Source organism: Podarcis raffonei, chromosome 4 (assembly GCF_027172205.1).
Source record: "Podarcis raffonei isolate rPodRaf1 chromosome 4, rPodRaf1.pri, whole genome shotgun sequence".
Classification (NCBI taxonomy): Eukaryota; Metazoa; Chordata; class Lepidosauria; order Squamata; family Lacertidae; genus Podarcis; species Podarcis raffonei.
In genome coordinates, this window is record NC_070605.1 from 48,150,725 (window position 1) to 48,174,024 (window position 23,300).

Sequence of the window (23,300 nt, forward strand, 5' to 3'; positions counted from 1 at the left end):
TAGGAACAAGATAAACATCACCCAGGTGTTCCTGGTTTTTCAACTAGGTGGATCTAATGAAAGTTGGAAGCTTATTCACTGTGTTATATGAATAGGAATAGGGTCATAATTTGCTTTAAGAATAAAATAAAATAAACTTCGCTGTTTTGCATTGCAGGGAAATGATTCTGTTGTGTGAGCATTCCTCTGCTCCACTCTGGAATGGCTATGGGTATGCAGTGGCTCTTCTGCTTGTGGTTGTTATGCAGACACTAATCCAACAGGCCTACCAGCGCCTTAACTTGCTTACTGTTGGGAAAATTCGAACTGCCGTCACTGGCCTTGTATACAAAAAGGTAATCTCTCCTGTCTGTCCATATTGGGGGCGGGGGCAATGATGCCTGCAGAAGGGAAATCCCCACTGCCCCTTCCACATTTCACAGGGGGCCGTAGTAGTAGGCTGTTATCAGGGGGAAATTGGATAGAGGCAGCCTGCACAAGTGAATCTAGCTTGTTCAAGCTGCCTTCCCAATTCCCCCTGCCCTGCATTTGGGGTCTTCCGTTCAGGTTCCAGGGTCCTCAGGACAGACCTTTCCAAGGGGGCACTTAGATCTGCCTCGGGGAACAGAAGGTGAGGAATTTCCTTTCCTTATGTCTCCTCCATGAGTTCTTTCAGAACTGAGTGGCAGATGCTCTGGTTAAAAACCCAAGTCCACACATTTTCAAAAGGTGTTCAATCTGGTATTTTCAGCTTTTGGGAGTGGGTAGGAGACAATGAGGACTGGAAGGTGAACAGGCTTTTTGAGCTGTTCCACTGATTTATTGAAAGTTCAGATACTGACATAAAGTAAATTCTTGCAAAGTGGATAATATAAATCAGAGGTGGGGAACCTTTGGCACATGGGGCAGTCTTGACCTGCCAGAGCTTCCAGTTTGGCCTTCTAGGCTGTTATTCTAAAACCATGTCCACTTGTCAATCAGGTGATGTTAACCATTGGTTGGGGGTTCAGTCCTGTTTGGTTCATCTGCACACACTATTTCCCCAGATGAAGTTGATCCCTGCAGAAAACAAAACTGAGTGCTGACCCATCCGTTGATGCATGGGGAATTCCATCCAGGTTGGTTTGGGTGTGCTGGCCACTTCCCAAAGGGAAGCGACTGATACACCCATACCCTGTAGAAAGTAAGCTTGAACTTCCCACACATTAGCTGATGTTCTGCTTTGTCGCTAGCTCCCTTCGCTCCTATGGGTCAGCTTTGGCAAGTGGGTGGGACTATGCATATGTCAATCATCTGTCATCATTATGATGTCAAGTGATTGAGAAATGGGTGGTTCCATCCACCTGTCAGAGCTGGCCCATGGGAGCTGAGGGGAGATAAAGATCTGCCCCCTGGTCAAAAAAGTTTTGTCACCCCTGATCTGCTAGTGGAAACAAGAAATTCTAGCAAATATTTCAAAGGTTCTAGTCTTGTTCCAATGTGCACATGGAACTTCCTTGTATGTAAGTTTCATCATTCATTTTAATAGTGAATGCAAAGTTCTGCTGGGCTGGATTGATGGAGGCATACTTAAGTTTTAAAAGCATTCCCATAAATCCATCCAGATAATTTAAAGTGGCCATCTTTTATGGTTTTGTATCACAATGGTAGGACTATTACAAAATGTGTTTCCAGAATATTAATTATACCATCTGTCTTTCCTTGGCTGCAGGCTTTAAATTTATCTAGCTCTTCAAGAAAGAAGTATACAACTGGGGAAACTGTCAACTTGATGACATCAGATATCCAGCAACTCACGGAACTGGCAGTCAACCTCAACCTCCTATGGTCAGCCCCCTTTCAGATCCTCCTGGCCATTACCTTCCTTTGGCAAGAACTGGGCCCCTCGGTGCTAGCGGGTGTTAGTGTGCTGCTTCTGGTGTTACCAGCCAATGCTTTTTTTGCTGCCAAAGTCAAGCAGCTGCAGGTAAGAAATTTCAGTTGGATGTACCGTAGAAAGTTGTTGCATTATAGGGAGATGATCATTTTAATTTGAATGGGTTGCATTCTGAGTTAGGTAAGTAAGTAGAAACACTCAGGCTTTCCCAGCCCTTGATCCCATTGTTGCCCCCTCATGCCCACCCAAGAGCAGCATTGACTTCAGGGCATGATGGCACTTGACAGTGAGCAGGAGGTCTCCCAAAGGCAACAGGTCTGGCACATTACATGTCGAAGCTAAGTGTGAAGCTACCTGAGGAAAGGTTGGGTTTCTAAGAGAGGTTGGGGTGTTTTATGTGTAGCGTAAGACAGTAGTCATCCTAGAAATAATTTATCTGTCTAGTGACAGCTTTGAAGTGTGAAGTTGAGAAAGATCTTAAATATCTCAGTAAGGAGTGTCTGTTTGAAACAAAGTACAGTGCCTTTCAAAAGCAGCAACTAAGCTATCTTGGAGTGCAAACACATAAAGTTCTAGTTTTGCTCCAAAGATGCCTTATCCTTACTTGGATCCTCTGAGTTCCCCTTCATCTAATTATAATAACTTCCTGCTGTTAAACATAAACCCTACCACAAACACTTAATTGAAGACCTCTACTATGGGAATAAAGGGAAAGATTTATCTAATGACACATCTAGCACATTACCCAGCACCCATCTTAAGTGAGGGTGTCTGTCACACAGGTCCAATGTCCCAATTGCTAAATGAGATTTATCAAATCTTCTGTCTTTATAATGCTTATTTTTTAAAAAAAAATAAACAAAAAAGTCAGTCATCTACCAGTGTAAGTAAATACCACAGTTATTCTGCCTGAAACATTACTGATTTGCATTCTCAATGGCTGTATCAGTTGTGGGATATGAAACATATATGTGCTATGCAAAATAAAAAAAGGAACCTTTAATCCTATAACCTTTCTTAATAAACTTTATTGTTTTTCAGAAAAGTCAAATGAACAGTAAGGATCAGCAAATTAAACTCCTAAGTGAAATATTGCATGGAATAAAGGTAAGACAGATAATGAATCTGTATACTTGTTTACTCTGATTATGGAGGACAATATATATGTCTCAATTCATAACCACATGTAGATTATTTTGAGCAAATTTGATAATAGATTATGCACTTTGCCATTTCTGAACAATTATTGTTATTATGATTCATTCCTTTTTTCACTATCAAAAATGTGAAATTTTTCAGGAAGAGTGCAATATATTTCTTTCAAGATGACTGTCATATCATTTATTCAGAGTCTGGACTGGGCAAGCTTCTCCCATATAGTGTGCTGCATCACAGCCAGGAAATTTCAATGCCCTAATTGATAAAACTAAGCCTAAGTGCATGCAACTGAAACAGCCACATATTACCTGTTTAGCCCTCTTTAGACCTGCCTCCCTTCCCCTTCCTTTCCTCTGCTTTTTCTCTTGTGTTACATCTTAGATTGAAAGTGCCTCAGGGCAGCAACTTGTCCTCTTGTATGCCATAAAGTGTCATGGCACACTGATGGCACTAGAGAAAAAACTAATTGCATCAAGCAGAGGTCCTTCCATTCACCATATACAGTAGAATGTCCCTGCCTGAAAAAGAATGGACTACCTGATCACTTTGTGTCTCTTAGGAAAGAGTCTCTGTTTGAGGTAAATGTCAAACTGTGATGGCATCCTCCGATATAGAATGGAAACGTTGCCTCTGCATGGGTTTTATGAGGAACTGCTACACAGCCTACTTTTCACATCAATATGAGGGGTGTGTGTGCATGTTTTGCACTTTAAATGTACTATAATAACACACGTTTGAGCATAAATTTGTATTTCACAATATTACTAACTGGTGCCACTGTTTCAAAATGTACATCTCTGTTTAGATTCTCAAGCTATATGCATGGGAGCCATCATATCAGAAAAAGATTGTGGACATTCGGGAACGTGAAATCGATGTTTTGAAATCCTCTGGTTACTTGACAACATTCTCCATGTTGACGTTGACTTGTATCCCTTTCCTGGTGTGTTTTTAATGAAATAGCACTCATTTATACAGTTGGGTAATCATATATCATACATCTTGTTGGGGGCAAGACAACCCTGTTGATAAAGAACCATTTTGCCACCATTAAGAATGTGTGGTACATATCCAAGTTTTATCACATGCTGGTTCAAAAACCACCAGTGTGTGAAGTAATCTTTCTGCATTGGGCAACAAATGGAGCCATTTCTTTAAAATCAATTTCCTGATTACAAAGTAGGGTTTTGTTTTTGTGCTCAGATTTTAATTTGATGTAACAAGAAAGTAAAGAGTTTGGGGAAATTCTGAAGAAAACATGGTGGAAGCAAAATAATTTTTTAAGGAAAGTCTGGGAAATATATGAATGGAAGAACAATTTAGGATCCAACCCAAAGGGTCTAGTTAAGCTTAGTTTGGAATATAATGCTAGTTGTTAGGTAAGACTTGTAGTGCATTTATGCTGCTATAACTTTGCAGTTCATTTTGAATGTATAAGTTCCATTTTAGCATTGCAGCCTAATGCTGTTTTGGCTTTAGCTGTAGGACAAATCGATACTATCTGCATAGCAAATAGTCCAAAGTGTGCATTACTTATATGCTTGCTTTCTCTATGAATATGAAGGTCTTCAACTTTTAGTTGGAAGTAAGCTAAACTCAGTGAAACGGCACTTAGTGGTTTCTGCCAAGGAAACATATGTTGAATTGAGTTGTTTATTAGCAATAAACTAAAGCACTGTTCAGTCAGTACTACTGAAAATTGAGCTCTTAACCTATGGGGGGGGAACCCCATTACTTCTTTCTCTTAAAGGTCTCTTTGACTACATTTGGAGTCTATTTTCTGTTGGATGAAGAAAATGTTTTAACCGCTGCTAAAGTGTTTACTTCTATCTCTTTGTTTAATATTTTACGACTGCCTTTGTTCGATTTGCCTACAGCGATTTCTGGAATAGCTCAGGTAAATATACTGTTTGAGCATATGTTAGAAAGGATATTTGTGGTACTTAAATAACATTTAATAATGTGCACATTTTTCTTCTTTTAGTTAACATTTAAAATGTATTGGTTCATGCTGCTAGATAAAATTATAAGGGACTTTGCTAAAGTGATGTGCATACTTTAAAACACATACTATTCCCTTTTCAAAGTTTATCTAGTTGTGTGGGGGGGGGGAGGGAGTTTGATGAATCTCTTAGCACATCTTGAAAGTTGGGGCCAGACCTGTTTGTTTTAACAATTGCATATAGAGCAGGAAGGGAACAACCCTGGATTTTAGAGAAAATATGATGTATGAGTGTGGAAAGCCAAACTCATATGGCATCCACCACTTACTTCCCTGTTGCTATTCTCCCTATACATCTGCCCTCAGTTCAGTTGCCATAGGAAATAAGCATCAAGGGCGGGGCAGAGGTACAGATTGCCTAAAAATTGAATCACAAACGGAAGGGTCAAGAATGCCCCCTCCCCCGCTTGTTGCTCTTTTTGCTCTAAACATTGTACAAACATACTTTATAAATAGTTTGGGGTAGGTTTGAGTTTAAAACAAATGTCTTCCACTATTAGAATAATTTTGGCTTTAAGATCTCAATTTCCTGAAAACGCCATTACCAGCCAACTATCTTGTAAGGCTCGGTCCAGTATACCTGAAGGAGCGTCTCCTCCCCCATCGTTCAACCCGGACACTGAGGTCCAGCTCTGAGGGCCTTCTGGCAGTTCCCTCGCTGTGAGAAGCCAAGTTACAGGGAACCAGGCAGAGGGCCTTCTCGGTAGTGGCACCCGCCCTGTGGAACGCCCTCCCACCAGATGTCAAAGAGAAAAATAACTACCAAACTTTTAGAAGACATCTGAAGGCAGCCCTGTTTATGGAAGCTATTAATGTTTAATAGGTTATTGTATTTTAGTGTTTTGCTGGAAGCCGCCTAGAGTGGCTGGGGAAACCCAGCCAGATGGGTGGGGTATAAATAATAAATTTTTATTTATTTATTTATTTATTTATTTATTTATTTATTTATTTATTTATTTATTATTAGGGCTTAAGCATGAGAGTCCGGTGATAACGAGTGTGACACCCTGACTCATAGGGTTGCCATATGTACTCCTTTTCCAGGACATGCCCTCTTTTTCATGGGTAGAGCCATCATTGCAATCCATACTTAAAAATAGAATTTGGCAAATGTGTCCTCTTTTTTGCTCTTCAAAATATGGCAACCCAAATTACGCTGGCCCCCTTCAGTAATGCTTTTTATCTGAGCAGTAAAGGCTTTCTAACGTTTTGACATCTTTTGATTCCTACCTGTTTCTGAATTTGTTTTATTGCCTTGTTTTAATGCTCTTTTTATCATTTAACTGTTGTAAGTCACTTTGAGAGCCCAAAGGTGATGTATAAAGGATGTTGCAAATGGGGTACCTTCTGTGATCATGATGCTTTACCTTTCATTGCCCGCAATGCTGCAAGCTACCTTCAGCAATGAATTACTAAATCAAAATCAGAGCGAAAACAGATGAATACTTAATGCAGCCTTCCTTAGTTTGGTGTTCTCTAGGCGCTTTGGGCTAGAACTCCTCTCAGCCCCATCTAGTCCACCCAGAAGGCACTATAGGATTGCTGTCTTATTGTAAGGAAGTAGAGTGTGCTCTATTTTGTTTACTAGACCCTAAAGAGAACTAGCTCCCCACGTGGTTAAAGAAAAGCATATGGGACACTTTTGCAAAGAAACAGTGTGTTTTCAGCCTCAGGCTAACTGTAAGCAGTTCCGCGTTACTTTGCTTTTGGAAATAGCAAAAAATCTCTGCATGGGTTTGTAACATCCTCGAAATCATTTTGTAAAATCTAAATTGACTAAGCATGCACCTGTTTTTACAGACAAAGGTTTCTATAGTTCGTTTAGATGATTTTCTGTCTTCTGAAGACCTCAACCCTCAAAACATCCACACAGATTACAGTGGGGGTAAGCTTTTCATCTGTTTCCAGTATATGACTGATGCTTGAGAACTTGGGCTGAAGAGTCTGTGTCTGTTAACTTGAGTTGTTTTGTTTCTGAACTTCAAGATCATGCATTTAGATTTGTTAACGCCTCTTTCCGCTGGGAGAAGATTGGAGCTCCAACCTTAAATAAGTAAGCAACAAACTATATTTACAGTCCAATGCAAAAATCTGTAATCATGTGCTAAGGTCAATGTCCTGAATTCTGGGGTTGAGTGATCAAATGAAAAGGAGAACTCATACATCCTATAGTGAGGGGGAACTGAGGGGAAAAACCTTATTGGGAAGGGAAGGAATCTCTGAAAGGGCAAATAGTTGGAAGATCAGATTTGCAGACAACATTAGTACAGGCAGCTCTGGATTTTTCATATGCACTACATCTGACAGCAGCTATGAGAATGGTCCTGGCATCCTCTTCTGCCTAAAGCAAATCATCATGTGTTGCACAAACAGGATATCCAGCCACCAGAGCTGTGCCTTAATTTGGAGTCTGCTGGTTATTAAACAAGGTGAAAGCTCAGTTCCTATATAAGGTCATCTAATCCAAACCCCAGTTGATTCAGACAACTCACTACTAACCTCTGATTAAATACCTCTATTGAAGGAGAAGAGTTCACCACCATTTGAGGCAGTCTGCTCCACTATCAAACAGCTCATACTGTCAGGAGGTTCTTAAATATTTACTTGAAATTCTTTTTCTTGTAATTCAAACCTATTCATTTGAGTCCCAACAAATTTACTCCATCATCTATGTGATAACCCTTTTAATAATTGATGTACAGCCATGATCCCTCACCCTTAAGTTTTCCCACATCACCAACAGTAGCTATGTGTGTGTATATATAATAGGTGTGTGTCTGTTGTACATCCACAACAAAATAAACTGCCACAATCTGTATGGATGGCATGTTAAAACATTAACTTGGGTCCACCGGTAAACAGTAAAACATTTGCCAGGTTCACTAGAGACTTGCTGCTACAAAATGAATTTGTGCACTCTGTAGATGTGCCAAAAGCATTTGAAGATGTGGGTACCCGCTCTCCATGGATATCCCCCTGCCCCACGTTTCACACATGAGCTAATAAAAGGGCCCATACGAAACAAACTTTAACTAGATGAGGATGGGAATGGTAAAATGTTGATGGCTGAGAGTGTAATTTGAGAGAAATGGATGGTGGCTTCTAGCTATGATGTATATAAAGCCTGTGGAATGCCCTGGAGCAGAGACAGCACTAGGACCCTCCAGGAAGCTATGCAATCCAGGTGACCCAAAAGTACAAGGAGGGCAGGATATAGCTTGCTGTTGAGTGAGGAGTCTTATTCTTCAGAACAACCATTAAATAAATTCTACTTCTATCCTTAAATATTTCTAGATTGAATCTAGAGATCCCAGAAGGTTCACTGGTGGCTGTTGTGGGTCAAGTAGGAGCTGGAAAATCATCTCTCCTTTCTGCAGTTTTGGGAGAAATGGAAAAAACAGGAGGAACTGCTCAGAGAAAAGTAAAATGAGACTGTTTTGGCTTCAGATTATTTTCATTTTGAAAATGTTTATTGTTTGAAAGTGTATTTTTTTCTGTGTATTTGAGTCTTTGAAAAATTGCAGTATTTTTTTCATATTACCTTTTAACAGGGTGTTTTTTAAAAAAGAAAACAAATCCTGTGGCTCTTCTTGAACTCTCAAGAATTCATTGTTTCTCTACACTGATAATGGTTTGAGCCAGTCCTATTGTAGGCTTATTCTAGTAGTGTGGCCTGAAGAGAGCCAGAATTGTAGTGTCTGCATGAAGATGAATATTCATTCATAGAGTTCAGCCCTTCTCAGAGCATTACACACTTCAGTGTGTTTTCTTCTTTCTTTCAGGGTTCAGTTGCTTATGTGTCCCAGCAAGCCTGGATTCAGAATACCACTTTACGGGAAAATATTCTTTTTGGCCTGGAACTGAACAAGCTCTACTATGAAAAGGTTTTGGAAGCCTGTGCTTTGTTGCCAGACTTGGAGCAATTACCAGCTGGGGATCAAACAGAAATTGGAGAAAGGGTAAGTGAAAATGCCCATGTGCGTGGAAAGTTTATTCAGGGTAGGGATTAAATTTAAAAGTACTAAGAAAGACAGTTGGGTTTCATTAGGGCTCTGTCTGAGCCGTTTTCAAATTGTACTCTTTTGGTTGTGGTGATAGTTCATTGCTGAGATGAAACTGCGCCCTTCATAAAATCGGAAAAGCAGACTAAGAGTGTTTGGGGTAATACCGTGTACATAACATAACACAGAAAATAGACTTTGCACTGGCTTAGTGACAATATTACTCCATGTGGAGTGACTGGCATGTAGCAAGATGTTCAAGTTTCACATTGACAGACATGTCTCTGTGCAGTTCTTACATGAAGAACTGTCGCTTAACGTTTACAGAACTCTGTAAAAGGTCTTCCTGCAGGAGTTCTATATGTTTACAAGAACACCTCTATTGACAGAGATCCTTTGGGACTGCAGTGTAAATACTATGCAGGGGATCTGTTGGACTACAACTCATCTTCCCTCGCCATTGGCCATGCTGGCTGGGTTAATGGAAGTTGTGGCTCAACAGCATCTGGAGGGCCCCATGTTCTCCACCCAATATAAAACACACCAGCAGGTAAAAGAGTGAAACTTGGCCAAAGCACAGGTCATTTCCTAACTACTTTATAATCTTGTTTTTGTACTCTACTGATAAGAGTATTTCTTTTTTAATATTATCAATATTAATGTTATATTAAGGATTATGGGGCGGGAAGTACATTATTGTTTTTTAAAAAAGTTTTGAATAGTATTGGCCTTATTTTTTCCTAGGGAGTGAATATAAGTGGGGGCCAGAAACAGAGAGTCAGCCTAGCTAGAGCTGTCTACAGCAGTGCTGATCTCTATTTATTAGATGATCCCTTATCTGCAGTAGATGTCCATGTTGGGAAGCATCTTTTTGAGAAGGTGATTGGGCCCTCAGGCTTATTGAAAAACAAGGTAGGCAATGATGCTTCTTTTCAGTCTTTGGAATTAAAACTTTTAACATGTTTCTCCTATTTAACAGTGTAAAATATAAACATGGTTGTGTTTTCTTTCTCCCAAGACTCGTATTTTAGTGACACACAACCTTGCAATCCTCTCTCAGACCGATATAGTTGTCATGATGAAAGATGGTAGAATTACTGAAATGGGAAGTTACAAAGACCTACTCTCTCGAAGAGCAAACTTTGCTGAGCTTATTCAAACCTTCGGTGGAGGAAAGGAAGATGAAGAGGTGCCCACAGTGTCAAGTAGGCAACAAAACAGATTTGTACAAGCCAACTTGCGTTCTTTTGTTTTGTGACATTTGAACCCTGTGCTCAAAATGATAAAAGCCAATGCATGTGTATTGTGCCCGCCTCCCTTCAGACAAACCTGTTATAACCCTGGTTTCCATAGATTTGGCTTATTGCCACCATGACATGTAGGACTTCCCTAGTTTTGAACAGTAGCGATGACACCTTATCTGCTATATATGTGCATGTAGGAATCAATTACTATTTGTCTCTCCTCCTCCTCCCAAGGAGATCAGGCAGAATATAGTGTCTCTCTGTGGGTTGGCTATAAACATATAAAGTAGGTTAAACTGAATGGGAGTGCCTAGGCCAGGGACACCAGATTCCTTCATGAGTGAGTTGTGGGAATTTGAACCCAGATCTCTTCATTCTAAGTCCAGTACTTTACCCATGACACCATACCCAGTCATGAAACTCACCATTTAGATATTACAGCAAATAGCATGTAAAGTGCAGTGGGATGGTACTCAAGTGTGATCTTGCTGCCCCATGTGTGTGTGTGTGTGTTTAATAATTCCATCTTCTGCCACTTTGGGCTTCTTGAACCTTTAAGATTTCAAGATCTGCTAAAATCTGATGCATGGAAAAACAAGATAATCCAGTTTATTTTAGCCAGAACTTCTTTCTGACTAGCCTAGATCATTCACAACTGACTGCATTTGTCTGTGGGATTCACTCTCTAGAAATAACAGTCCAGCTATTCTTTGTGAGTCCCTCCCATGCGGTGAAGGAGAGGTGGGCCCAACCCTGATCTTGTCAGAGGTTGTTGGCTCTGATGGGCCTTTTGATGGAAAAGGAAAGAAAAAAGTGAACAGATAATCACTTGTATAAACAAGTAATTTCTAACAGTCAAATTAATCCTTTTGCTTAAATTCAGCTAGCTTTAGATGCTGGAATATCAGCTAGAAAATACTTTAGATGCTGGAATACTTTAGATGCTGGAATACTTTAGATGCTGAAATACTTTAGATGCTGGAATATCAGTATCAGAAAATACTTCTTTTGTGCCCAATAGAATGGATGACTGCAGTCATTTTGTTGGAGCAGTGGGAGGGTGGGGATCAGTGACCAACTAATGAATGAACATAGAAATTAAGTTCACACCATCTGTATATGTTTTGTATCAGCAGTTAAATGATCTGTTTCTATCCTGATGAATGTTCATTTGACTACACTTTATTGTGTTGAATCCAAAAACGTTGTGTTTGCACAAAAACACAAGGGCTCTTTTTATGACTTCGCATAAGCTCCTTGCATGAGCAGAGAGGAGAATCCAGAGATGTGCTGCTGTTTGTACAAGTCATTGCATAAGCTGTTGTTTGATGTTGCACAAAGTGCCTTCTGCTAGATCTTGCTCAACAGCTCATGGTGCTGTTCAGCTCACAGCACCATTGCCAGAATTTCTGGTGTCTCTGGATTCAGCCCAATATATTGTAGGTATTTCAGTAGGTAATTATTATTATTTATTATAAATCCTGTTTAACCTTATTCTTAAGGTAAAATCAAAACAAGAGACCACATTGTACCAAAGAAAAGACAGCTGGGGGAAAAAGACAGGTGAGTACTCAGAAATAGCTGCTAGAGCCACTTTCCATGAGGTAATTTTAAACTTTTGTTTGTTTAAAGTAGGGTTGTAATTTTTTCTTTATTTTACTGTTTTATCTTTTGTAAGCTGCTTTGAAGTTGTTGTTTTTACAGTGCAAGTGGTATATGAATTTTATGAAATAAAGTATACATGATAGCTCAAAAGGGAGAAAAGTAGAGCTGCAAATGCATTCAGAGAGGGACCAGCAGATCTCCCTTATATATACATTGGCTGTCATTTGGATCTTGTGGATCCAGTGGTGGCTGGTGACCCCAGAGCTGAAGGCATACACAAAGAAACTCTAGCCTTACTCAAACCAAGATAATGGGATATGTGGTAGTTATGAAATTGGAGGATTCTTGCAGAGTAGGTAGCCGGCTTGACAGAATCATTTTGAAGCAGAGACCAGAATAGTGTAGCTGTAACTAACCATCCGCCCTGCAAATACCCAGATGTCTTTCTCCTTTTCTGCAGCCCCAGTCTTGGGGATGGGGGAGTTCTAAAATGGAGTTTTCAGTTCAGTACTATATGAAAACCACTCTTAATAGCTTTCACTCCTAGAGTGGAGGCATCCAAAGAGTGCAGTGCCATGAGTGAGTGTTTGCTAAATTTCTGTCTTTCCCTTCCTTCCAAAGGCAGCAAACAACAAAGTACTAAAAACAATGCAATAGTGCGTCCTCCATCCCCTTGGATCATTTGCTTTTCATTTAGATTTGTGGTGCAGCCCTCTTGTGGGCATATTATAGAAACACAGGGCAAGATCCTAATGCCGGTGAGTGGAATTGGGCTCTTTGCCTATTTCCCACTGGAGCACACTGTGCCAATGGAAAAGCTTTTCTCATGGAACCCACCCACCTCTCCCCCACCCCTAATGGTGTGGAATGTGATATGGGGAGATGGAACAGGAAGGAGGAATTGGTGAAGGAAATGCAAGTGGCAATCTGCTTTGTTTGTGCTCCAATTCCTTATTGTGCACTTACACACAACTGTGGGTTTGTCTTCTTCAACCCTCCCTTGATGTAAGTGGTCTGAGGCTGGGGTACACCTGTACTCCTGTCCATCAGAGAAGGCACAGTTTCTGCCTATTCTGTAGAGGACCTGAAGGTTTTAACACTCACAACTTGTTTTTAGATGGGTTCTATGTTTTGTTTTTTATTTTAATGTAAAACAGCTTTTATTGCAATTCTTCTTTTGATCAAAGGAATGCATTCTTAATGAAGAAAGAAAAAGTTGCCACTGGTTCTGTAAGTATTTTTTTTAATGTTATTTACATGTTTCTAAAATGCAACAAGCAGTTAAAATAAATTGTAGACGCAAATGTGAAATCAGTTGCTTGAAGGGGAGAATGTATTTTTGAAGAATCATTATGCGAAATTGAGTTTTATAATTTTATATTGGTTTTGAAGAAGTATAAATCACTTATTCTACCTACATAATTTACCAAGACTATCCTGTCTGCATATTGTAATAACTCTCATGAACATCTTTTATATTTAGATGAGAATGTCAATTGTTTTGAAGTACCTACAAGCATTTGGCTGGTCATGGGTGTGGCTAACCGTAGCAGCTTACATAGGCCAAAATGTTGTAGCCATAGGGCAAAATCTGTGGCTCAGCACATGGACAACAGAAGCAAAAGAAATCAAAGACTACACAGAATGGAAACAATTAAGAAACTACAAACTTAGTATCTATGGGCTCTTGGGATTCCTACAGGGTAAGCCTACACATATGAGGCATCTGACTATTTTCTTTGCTTTTCCAAGTTTAGCTTCCTTGGCATTCCTACACTAAGATTCATGTAATCCGGGGTCAGTTCTTGCAGTCATTCTCCAAGGTTGGCCCCTTCTTTCTGCTCATCTGCAGATGGCAAAGGAGGCATTTAATTGTTCATCAAGATTACAAACACTGCTTTAGTGTGATGCCACTTAACACATGCTAGGGAGATCTGTGGAGGTGGTATGCCAAAGGCATGCTTTGTAGGAAACAAACAGTTCAGGGGAACCTCTTTGTTGCATGCATAATACAATCTGAGCAAGGGCAGGGAACTGCTTACTGTGATTTTGCATGCTCTGGTACCTCAGGCTTCCCAGCAGCGTTGAGTCGCTGCTTGGGGTTTCCTGGAAGTTTGAAGGGCCCACTGAGTTAAACTCTTTACTTCATCATCTCTCTCCATACTTGGGAGACCAGCAGAGAGGATGGATTAAGGTTCACACAAAGCTATCTTGAATGGAGAAGCTGCTGTGGTGAACTCTTTGAAACTAAGTTAGATGAAATTCTTAATGTTGCCTTTAATACTGTTCATCCAAGGTCTTCTGGTTTGCTGTGGTGCATATGTGCTCACTAGAGGATCTCTCTCTGCATCTCGGTCTTTGCATCATCAGTTGCTAGACAGTGTGCTCCACCTTCCACTCCAGTATTTTGAAACTAACCCCGTAGGTCAAATCATCAACAGGTTCACAAAGGTAAGGAGCAAATACTCTCTGCCTGTTTTGTGTTTCACCTTTGGGAGGGTGGTCAGAACCTGCCTCTCATCCTTGGGTCATGGGAAGGTTACTCACCCTTTCCTGCCCCCCCCCCCGTGTGAATGCATCTCATACTGTCATCACTGCAAGAAGCCACTGGTCCATTTTCCACTGGTCCATGTTGACAGTGATGACAATTTCCAGTTGGAAGGATGCATACACAGGGATAGATCATCTGAGTTTTTTCATCTAGAAATGTCAGTCCTTACTCAGAAGAAGGGCATTCTGGAAAGTTTTTTATATCCCATTTCTTTAGTAAACATATGCCCCACCCTTTTAATCAGTTTGCATTGCTCAGGCCAGCTTACAACAATTTAAATAAAACAATCAGTTAAAATCAGTACCTGTTTGAAAGATTCTCGTAGCAGCCTATCATTACCTCTGTCATTACCTTTCTATATCTCTTTTTCTTTAAATGAAACAGTAAAATGGCTTCACGTGCAAGAGAATTCTTGCCAAGGTTCAGGCAATGCAACAAAATCAACACCTCTCACACTGTGCTACCCCTGTCAACTTATTCCAGCTTTTACAGCTATTTCCTATTTCTTATTTTTTATGAGACCTACCCGGGCAAGTATCAACTGCAGTGTGACCTTGAATATATTTGATTATAAAAAATTAAGAACATAGCAACAAAAGCACAACTATGTATAGCAGTGTAGCACTAAAATAATTTGCGCATTTATTTGGAAGTTAGAAAGAGTCTGATTAGGTGTATTTAATCAGATTGAAAAGAGATCTAGGCTGCATTCACATGGCTGGTCTGTTTTGCTGACGTTTCACTGTTATTTTCCGCATTATATTTCAGTTTCATGTAAAAGCTGCTTCTGGAAATCTAGCAGGATCTAATGGCAGTTTTGTGCTCATTTCCATGTTAATTGCTTCTAGGAAAATTGTGTGAATAAAGTCTATTCCTGGAAGGCAAGTGAGGGATGAGTGCACTGTCATGGTTTACTTAAATGTTGGGCTTTGTGTTGGAAACTGGCCCCCTCGGGAAAGGCTGGCTCCTCTTCCCAGTCACTTGGGGCCTGTTGCCGGTGACCTACCCTGGCTGGCATCCGGACAGACCAGGAAGGTCTTTGATAAGCGACACCTCCCTCCTGAAAGTTGCACACTCCTCTCCCCCTTGCACAGCAGCAGGAGAAAGAAAACAGTCTGAAAAGTAGTCTATTTGATCCTACTTTTATTCCCGAACTGTACACTGTACAAAAGCATGACTTTTCTCTCAGAATCCTCCGAGCAACTGACTCACTCCTCCTGGACACAAACAACAGGAAGGTTTCATGTTACACTGAGAACACAACCCTAAGAACAGGTTGGAACTTCCTGTCCCACGCTTAGACCCATCATGTGATGTAAACATTGAGCTTATGTGCAGCTGCGTAGTACTCATATCATAACACTTTGACCCTGTAGACTTCACTACTGCTTCTGTTTCTTAAAGGCCTAGGGGCAACACCTACAAATGCAGTTCTATGAACATGGTAGTAGAGAAACAATCAAGTGTTTTCAAATATATAAGAAGGATTTTTTTTAAAAAAAAATGTCTGTTCTTTCCCCCCTCTTTCCAATTATCCTAGGATATGTTTATAGTTGATATACGTTTCCATTATTATCTACGGACTTGGTTGAACTGTACACTAGATGTGGTTGGAACGATCCTTGTGATTGTGTATACATCACCCCTGTTCATACTGGGGGTTATTCCACTTGGATACTTATATTTCACTGTGCAAGTAAGTTGAATAAGTGCCAGGCTGAGCATTCAGAAAAATAATAATAAAACATATCCTTGTTTTACTCCCATTTATTTTATTTTAATTATATTATCTAACTGAAAGGGAAGAGGAATGCATTCCTCTTGAGCAGTTGACTTGCATTGCACAATTCAGGGGAAAGTTGCTGTTCTGCTATCCGAGGCCTATATTTATTCTAAGATGTAGGGTACGTAGGACATTTTCTGGTCTAAGGCAATTTATATATTTAAGAGTTTTGTATGCTGCCCTTTGCCAGTAGGCCACAGAGAGGCTTACAATACCATATAAAACAATACAATTGAATCAAATCAAAACAATGCCCTGGTGCCCTATACACACTTCTTACCTGTCCCTCCCTTTGTCTGTTTTCATTAGCGATACTATATTGCTAGTTCCAGACAAATCCGACGGTTATCTGGAGCTACGCAAACACCAATAATTTCACACTTCAGTGAAACGCTTGTAGGTGTATCCACAATCAGAGCATTTGGACATCAGGAAAGATTTCTTAATCAGAACAAAGATGTCGTCAATGAGAACATGGTTTGCTTCTACAACAACGTGATCTCAAACAGGTACTGTATTAATGATCCTAGGATATCATGGGAAAGGATTTATACACAGATTAGGAACATAGGAAGATTCCTTATACAGAGTCCATCTAGTTCATTTAAAGCAACTCTCAACTTATGTGGGGGTTATGTTCTGGGGATAGTGTGTAAATCCAAAATTGAGTATAGTCAAAACACATTGGGTTCAATAGCGGGTGGGACTGCCAAAGTTCTTTTTCCAGAAGTAGCTTTTTCCCTGGACGCCCGCCCCACTTTTGCCCCCTTTTACTTTCCAAGCGCACAAAGCTGAATGCACACAAGTTAAATGTCTGTAAGTTGTAAGTTACCTGCACTGGCTGCACTGACAGGATTTCAGGCACCGGGGGGGGGGGTGTCTCTTCCAGCCCTACCGGGGGGGAGGGGGGGCAAGGACCAGGGATTGAAGCTGGGACCTTGAGCACATGCTAGGCAGGTGCACTACCACTGAGCCACGGCCCTTCCCCAAAGCACCAAGCTATATTCTTATTTTAATTGATAGGACTGAAAATGCAGATATTTCTAACCAATTTGATAACTGTGTAATTGAATCCTAATTAATCTTGGCATGCACTTATGACAGGTGGCTGGCTGTCAGACTTGAATTTCTGGGAAACTTGATGGTCTTCCTTGCTGCATTGCTTGCAGTGTTCGCTGGGAGCAAGGTGGACTCTGCCACAGTAGGATTATCAATAACATATGCACTGAATGTAAGTAAGTAAGCATTTTTTTTAATGCAGTTGCAGTACTTGGAAAATGGATTGCAAATTTGGTAGAAGTGGAATCACTGATGTTACAGTAAGCCAAACTCTGCGGTAATCCAGCAGTTCTAAGAAGTCTCAAAGTGCTGCCAACACATTGGGTTGGCTCCAGATAGGGGCAAGTGGCTCTCCAATTTGCAAATCAGGTCTCCTAGCTCATTCAGTTTATATTCCCCTTTCCTATCTCAAGGGACCCTCTGGAACGGCATGGAGGGGCTGCAGTGGGACAGGAAAATTAAGAAGTGTCTTTCTGCTCACACAAGATGCCTTTAGATCTAAGCCATTCAGTATGCCTAGCAGCATAACATTGGTTTTAAGTATTTCTTAAAACAGGATAAAGCTATCCTCTCCTTTATATTTTTTCTATGCAGTGACTGTCTAGAACCACACAGATTTTAACAGGTTAAACCCACTGCAACAAGTTCTATAAACAAGTATTTATTTATTTCAGATAACTCAAAGTTTGAATTTTTGGGTCCGAAAAGCATGTGAAATTGAAACCAATGCAGTCGCCATTGAAAGGGTTTGTGAATATGAAAAGACAGACAAAGAGGTAAACATCTTTTGTGAAATGACGATAAGTATGCAGCTTGAAATTAAGTAATGAAGATTTTTTAAAAAAAATTAGTTGGCAGAGAACTGGCAGGCTCAAACCTTTCAAAGTTTAGGTTGTAATTGCTGCTGGAACATCCTTTAAAAGGGTAGGATAAACTGCTGCAAAGAGACCTGCTTTCAGTTAGTCTCTGCTCTCCTGTGTAAGCAAAGAGGAGCAGGAACTGAGCAGGGAACCCTTTGCTTTTTACCTCATTGCTGCTCAATGGAGCAGTCTCTGTGAGAGCCAGTTACATTAACTCTGGCAGGGACTGCTTTGCCACACAGTGATGAAGGGGACAAAAATTAGGGAAAAGCAAAAGCAAGAAGACCCTTTATTCTGGAATATGATGGTGCTTTTCAAAGGTTGAAAGGATCAGCATGCAGTGGGTTTTCCAAGAAGTTCCCATGTATCTGATGGTATCAGTTATTTCAGCTGATGGGCAGGTAGCCATGGGCCAGAGATTCTCTAAACTTTTGCAGCACGAGGATTTGTGCTTGTGCAACAGAATTTTCTCCCCTCTCCTTTCCCCTTGCCCACTCCAAATTTGCTTGGGGGTGGGGGGGAACACAGAACAGATTTAGGGGGTGCACAGGGGAGGAGATGGGGCAAAGTTCCATTGTGCAAGCACAAATCCTTGTGCTAATGGGAAAAGTAGCTTAGTGCTTTCTTGGATAGAAGCCTGGGCAGGCAGCTTCAGCTTGTGACATCATCATCTGCAGTGGTGGAGGTGCTAATTTTATATACAGCGGTACCTCTGGATGTGAACGGGATCCATTCTGGAGCCCTATTCGCATCCTGAGTAAAACGCAACCCGTGACTGCACGTCTGCGCAGGTCGCAATTCACCGCTTCTGCGCACGCTCGCCATGTCATTTTGAGCGTCTGCACACGCTCGCCACGTCATTTTGAGTGTCTGCGCACGCACGAGCGGCGAAACCCGGAAGTAACGCGTTCCGTTACTTTCGGGTTGCCGTGGAGCGTAACCTGAAAATGCTCAACCTGAAGCATATTTAACCCGAGGTATGACTGTATTGTGAAATACTTTTAAGTACACGTTTTGATGCTCACTAATTTGTGGCTTGTTTTATTGGCTTCAAAGTTTGTTTATCCATTTTAGGCCCCCTGGATATTATCCAATCGTCCACCTGTGGGATGGCCCAAGGAAGGAATAATACAGTTTGTAAATTTCCAAGCTCGGTACAGGCCAGATCTGGACTTGGCTCTGCAGGATGTAACTTTTCTAAGCTGCAAAGAAGAGAAGGTAACGTGCCAAAATTAAGTACTCTGTCACACCTGTTTCCCTTTTAAAAATATATCTATTTAAATATATGTTTTCAAAGTTTGTTGTGTAATTTGTGGCTGCTGTTTTTGAAACTGAGTGCCCCTGTGGACAAAAGTGAGTTGGATCACTTCTCCCTCTTAAAATGCTGCCCATCTAACATCAATAGAGGGCTGTAACATGTCTGTATTCAATTGTGCTATCAGGCTGTCCCTTCAGTTTGGAAATGTAGCATTTTTCAGGCATCACAGCCCCAAGTACACACCAGAACATGCATAGGGCCTTGGTTTGGAGCAAACTTTCTTCTGGACTGGATTGTCAGCCAGTGTCCTTGACCAGTTGGAAACATGCTCCGTTCTTTATTACTTTATTTTGAAAGATGTATAAACTGCTCGCATAATAAAATATCAGAGTGGTATGAAGAAAACAAAAAAATAAGCATAAAATGTGTACCAAAACCAATGACAATTAAAGTAGCAGTAGCAGCAGAAGGTAATCAGTGGACAATCAATTTTAAAAATCATTCAGAAAAGGTTTGTGTAAAAAAGAAGGCATTTAGGTTTTTGTTAGTGATCTCAGGACCCAATCTATATTTGTGTGGGTGGGTGCACTCTGTTGAGCTCTATGGATATTCCTGCATGGCACAAGCACTGTGGTTGATGTGTGAACCAGAAAAAACAATCAGTTATCTACTAATGTTGGCCACTAACCTTTGCTAGTAGAGATTTCTTGTTGAAGGCTTTTATTTTTCAAGACTGTTTTGCTTTTTTTTATATGGAACTATACTGTTTTCTTTGCATGTGTTAAGTAACATAGTGAAACTGCTACCATTTTAAAATGCACATATATTTTGTTACAGGTTGGAATAATAGGAAGAACAGGAGCTGGCAAATCGACTCTCACAAATAGTTTGTTTAGGATAATAGAAAGAGCTGGAGGCAAAATAATCATTGATGGCATTGACATATCAACTATTGGTTTGCATGACCTACGTGGCAACCTGAACATTATTCCACAGGTTAGCATTGTGTGCGTGTGTTCGTATGTGTCTGTATAATATCCACACATACAATTCTTTTATAAGCTTTAGTCTTTTGAATTCTGCCATTATTCTTTTTGCAATAGTTTTAATGAACTTGTCAAAAAATACTGTAATCCATTAGGTCCACTCGTTGATTTTGCATTGCAGTTAACCACCTGCTGTCTTGGAAGAAACCAGTCCTTTACTGACTATTGTAGGAGAGGGGAAAATAGGGGATAACATATGAAACATGTATCAGGAATGCCTGCCCAGGGATTCAAGAATTTATGCCTAGTTAGTGGCATATTTCAAAGTTCTTTCCACCCCTTTCTCACTTCCTATTGCATGGGCTTCTCATTGCCTACTGATCTCTTGCCTTTTTTCCAACTGCCCTTCTGATGAAAGCTTACTCTAAGATAACTGGCATGACAACAGCCTTTGGCTTTGGCCAAGTTTATTGTGCTCTGAAAGGTAGTGTGCCGTCCATTTGCCACAAGGGAATAGCAGCCCATGGTCTGTCCCTCCTGGTCTTCAGATTCAGCTAGCTTTACAAATAAATTTGCCATTTATTCTGTTTGCACTCAAGGAGGTTGATGTCAATCTATTGCTTCTTTACAAATATATCTAAAACCAGTCAGGATTTAATAGCTTGATGATGGGGAGGGGAGGCGGAGGAACAGCAGCCCTTCCTGACCCCACCCCAAAGTAATATCAATCTGAAACCTAAACTCGCTAATATTATACTACATGGAAATACTGTCTAGACATTATTCCATAGGACCCGGTCTTATTCTCAGGGACACTGCGGTCAAACTTGGATCCACTTGGAAGATACTCTGATCTTGAACTGTGGGATGCACTGGAATTGTGTGACTTGAAGAACTTTGTACAGTCACTCCCAAAGAAACTTCTCCATGAGATCTCCGAGGGTGGTGAAAACCTGAGGTATGTCTTAAACTATGTTAAGGGGTGAGCTAAGTAACCTGAAGAATAATGATCTCCACTAGCAGAGGAGTACTAGTATTCCAAAGTGGTTTTCTACTGATGAAGCTACCCACAGATAGTGTTACTTGGCAGGCCAAAGTAAGGGACAAAGGATGAAGAAACATTACCATTCTCTACTTGGATGTCTGTTCACCTTAGACCTATCCAGAGATTTGCAGGGTGGGGAGTTGTTCTTGCCCTAGACAGAGTCTGTCCACATATCCCTATATTTGCTTCTCAGACTAGCAGTGGTTTTCTAATGGGATATCCATATTCCTAGCACTGTTCACATCTGCGATCCTTTTGTAGTCATCCTTTTTTGTGTACACACAAACATAAAACCTGCATGCCTATTCACAAGATGGTGCAGCAGCCACCAGCTGCCCAATCAGAAATTGAGGCCTAGCGCCATTCGAGAGCACATACTAAAACTATTTCTGTTTTTGTCAGCATGGGGCAGAGACAGCTTGTTTGCCTGGCTCGTGCTTTGCTACGAAAGACGAAAGTATTAATCTTGGATGAAGCAACAGCCTCTGTTGACATGGAAACAGACAATCAAGTGCAATCCACAATCCGGTCAGAATTCCACAACTGCACAGTACTAACCATTGCCCACAGGCTGCATTCCATACTGGATTCTGATAGGTATGTTGCTATAAGTGGCATGTGGTTTTCCCACCCCTCTAAGCAGCTCCTGAAAGTAAAGGGATAAACTGTTTCTGCTTGGGCCTGGTGCAAACAAAATCTCCATCCCGCCTCAGTTTCCGTGGACTGTCTCCTCATAAAAAAGAACTGCCATCTACCTATTGAATGTTAGGTAGGTAGCACTACTGGATTCAGTAGAATTTGCCCACTGTAATACACACAAAGCTCAATGGCAAAGTGTGTTTGGAGCCACAGATTTGTAGAATCAAATTTGTTTGATGAAAAGGTAATTACATTCAGGAATTGGTCAGCATTTTTTTTAAAGAAAGTTCTTAAATAGGAAGATAGGAAGCTACTTTATATCATGTCAGATTTATTCATCTACCTCAGTACGGTTGACTCAGGGTTCTTTTGTCTTTCACATCACTTGCTATCTTCTGTTTAAATAGAAATTTAACCTTCAATCTTCAACAAGCAGAGCTTGTGCTCTTATACTGAGCTGTTCCTTGTGGAGGTCAGGAACCTTTTGCCTTCCAGAAGTTGAGACTCCAACTCCTGTCCGGCAACAGCTGGAGAACCGCAGGTTCCCCTCTCCTGCCTTAGTCAACCTTCATCCCCGAAATCTTTAATTAACAAATGAACTGCTTAATGTAAATTTTATTTTGCAAGTTGATCAGCTCTAACTCTTCCTAGATTAAAGGTTTCCCCATTACATTGTTTTGCTCTTTCAGGGTGCTTGTTCTGAACTCTGGAAGGATTGCTGAATTTGATACTCCAGCCAGGTTGCTACAACAGAAAGGCATATTTTATGAAATGGTATCAGAAGCTGGAATACCACAGGAGGCAGACACCCAATCTTTAATATGAACAGTGATTATTATTTTCCTGAATTCTTCTACAAGAATTATAGCAAAAATTACTTCATTTTATAGGGAATTTTTAAAAAGAAAATTAAAAATGAACTGTGTTGCCAATATTAAATGTTTTTAATACAAGGTGTATGTGTCTGTATACATTATCGAAGTTAGCAAACTTGTAGCAGCTTATTAATTACAAGGAGCATGATGAGAATCAGTTTAGCCCCTCTGGCTCTGGAGCAGCCTTTGCTAACCCGGTGCTATTTGTCAATTTCGGACTGCAACTCCCATCAACCTTGGCTATTGGCTGGGACCGATGAGTTGCAGTCTGGACATCTGACTGGGGAAAGGGAAGGCAGGCCTGCGAACACAGTCCTGATCATCACCAAGTATGGGGGGGCGGGGGCTTGTTACAATTTTGAAAAAGCATGGCATAAAA

General features: G+C 40.6%; 1 protein-coding gene across 4 annotated transcripts in view; it reads left to right on the top strand.

Annotated features, from left to right (window-relative positions):
* LOC128412920 (multidrug resistance-associated protein 1-like) overlaps positions 1-22,999 on the top strand; it is a 29,312-nt gene extending 6,313 nt beyond the window's left edge. For 2 of the 4 annotated variants that reach the window (XM_053386495.1, XM_053386496.1), the window contains 24 exons: positions 158-335; positions 1,691-1,945; positions 2,897-2,962; positions 3,819-3,956; positions 4,764-4,910; positions 6,816-6,900; positions 7,002-7,068; positions 8,310-8,436; positions 8,798-8,974; positions 9,761-9,928; positions 10,035-10,221; positions 11,763-11,823; positions 13,053-13,095; positions 13,349-13,568; positions 14,162-14,316; positions 15,957-16,112; positions 16,509-16,708; positions 17,304-17,430; positions 17,933-18,034; positions 19,193-19,336; positions 20,214-20,372; positions 21,154-21,320; positions 21,810-22,004; positions 22,736-22,999. In XM_053386495.1, coding sequence (XP_053242470.1) covers positions 158-335; positions 1,691-1,945; positions 2,897-2,962; positions 3,819-3,956; positions 4,764-4,910; positions 6,816-6,900; positions 7,002-7,068; positions 8,310-8,436; positions 8,798-8,974; positions 9,761-9,928; positions 10,035-10,221; positions 11,763-11,823; positions 13,053-13,095; positions 13,349-13,568; positions 14,162-14,316; positions 15,957-16,112; positions 16,509-16,708; positions 17,304-17,430; positions 17,933-18,034; positions 19,193-19,336; positions 20,214-20,372; positions 21,154-21,320; positions 21,810-22,004; positions 22,736-22,871 — 3,460 coding nt within the window. In that variant the 3' untranslated portion in view covers positions 22,872-22,999. Of the gene's footprint in view, positions 1-157; positions 336-1,690; positions 1,946-2,896; positions 2,963-3,818; positions 3,957-4,763; positions 4,911-6,815; positions 6,901-7,001; positions 7,069-8,309; positions 8,437-8,797; positions 8,975-9,760; positions 9,929-10,034; positions 10,222-11,762; positions 11,824-13,052; positions 13,096-13,348; positions 13,569-14,161; positions 14,317-15,956; positions 16,113-16,508; positions 16,709-17,303; positions 17,431-17,932; positions 18,035-19,192; positions 19,337-20,213; positions 20,373-21,139; positions 21,321-21,809; positions 22,005-22,735 lie in introns of those variants that run through there. The other 2 variants (XR_008330189.1, XR_008330190.1) reach the window with 2 other exon arrangements.
* The last annotated feature ends 301 nt before the right edge of the window (positions 23,000-23,300 follow it).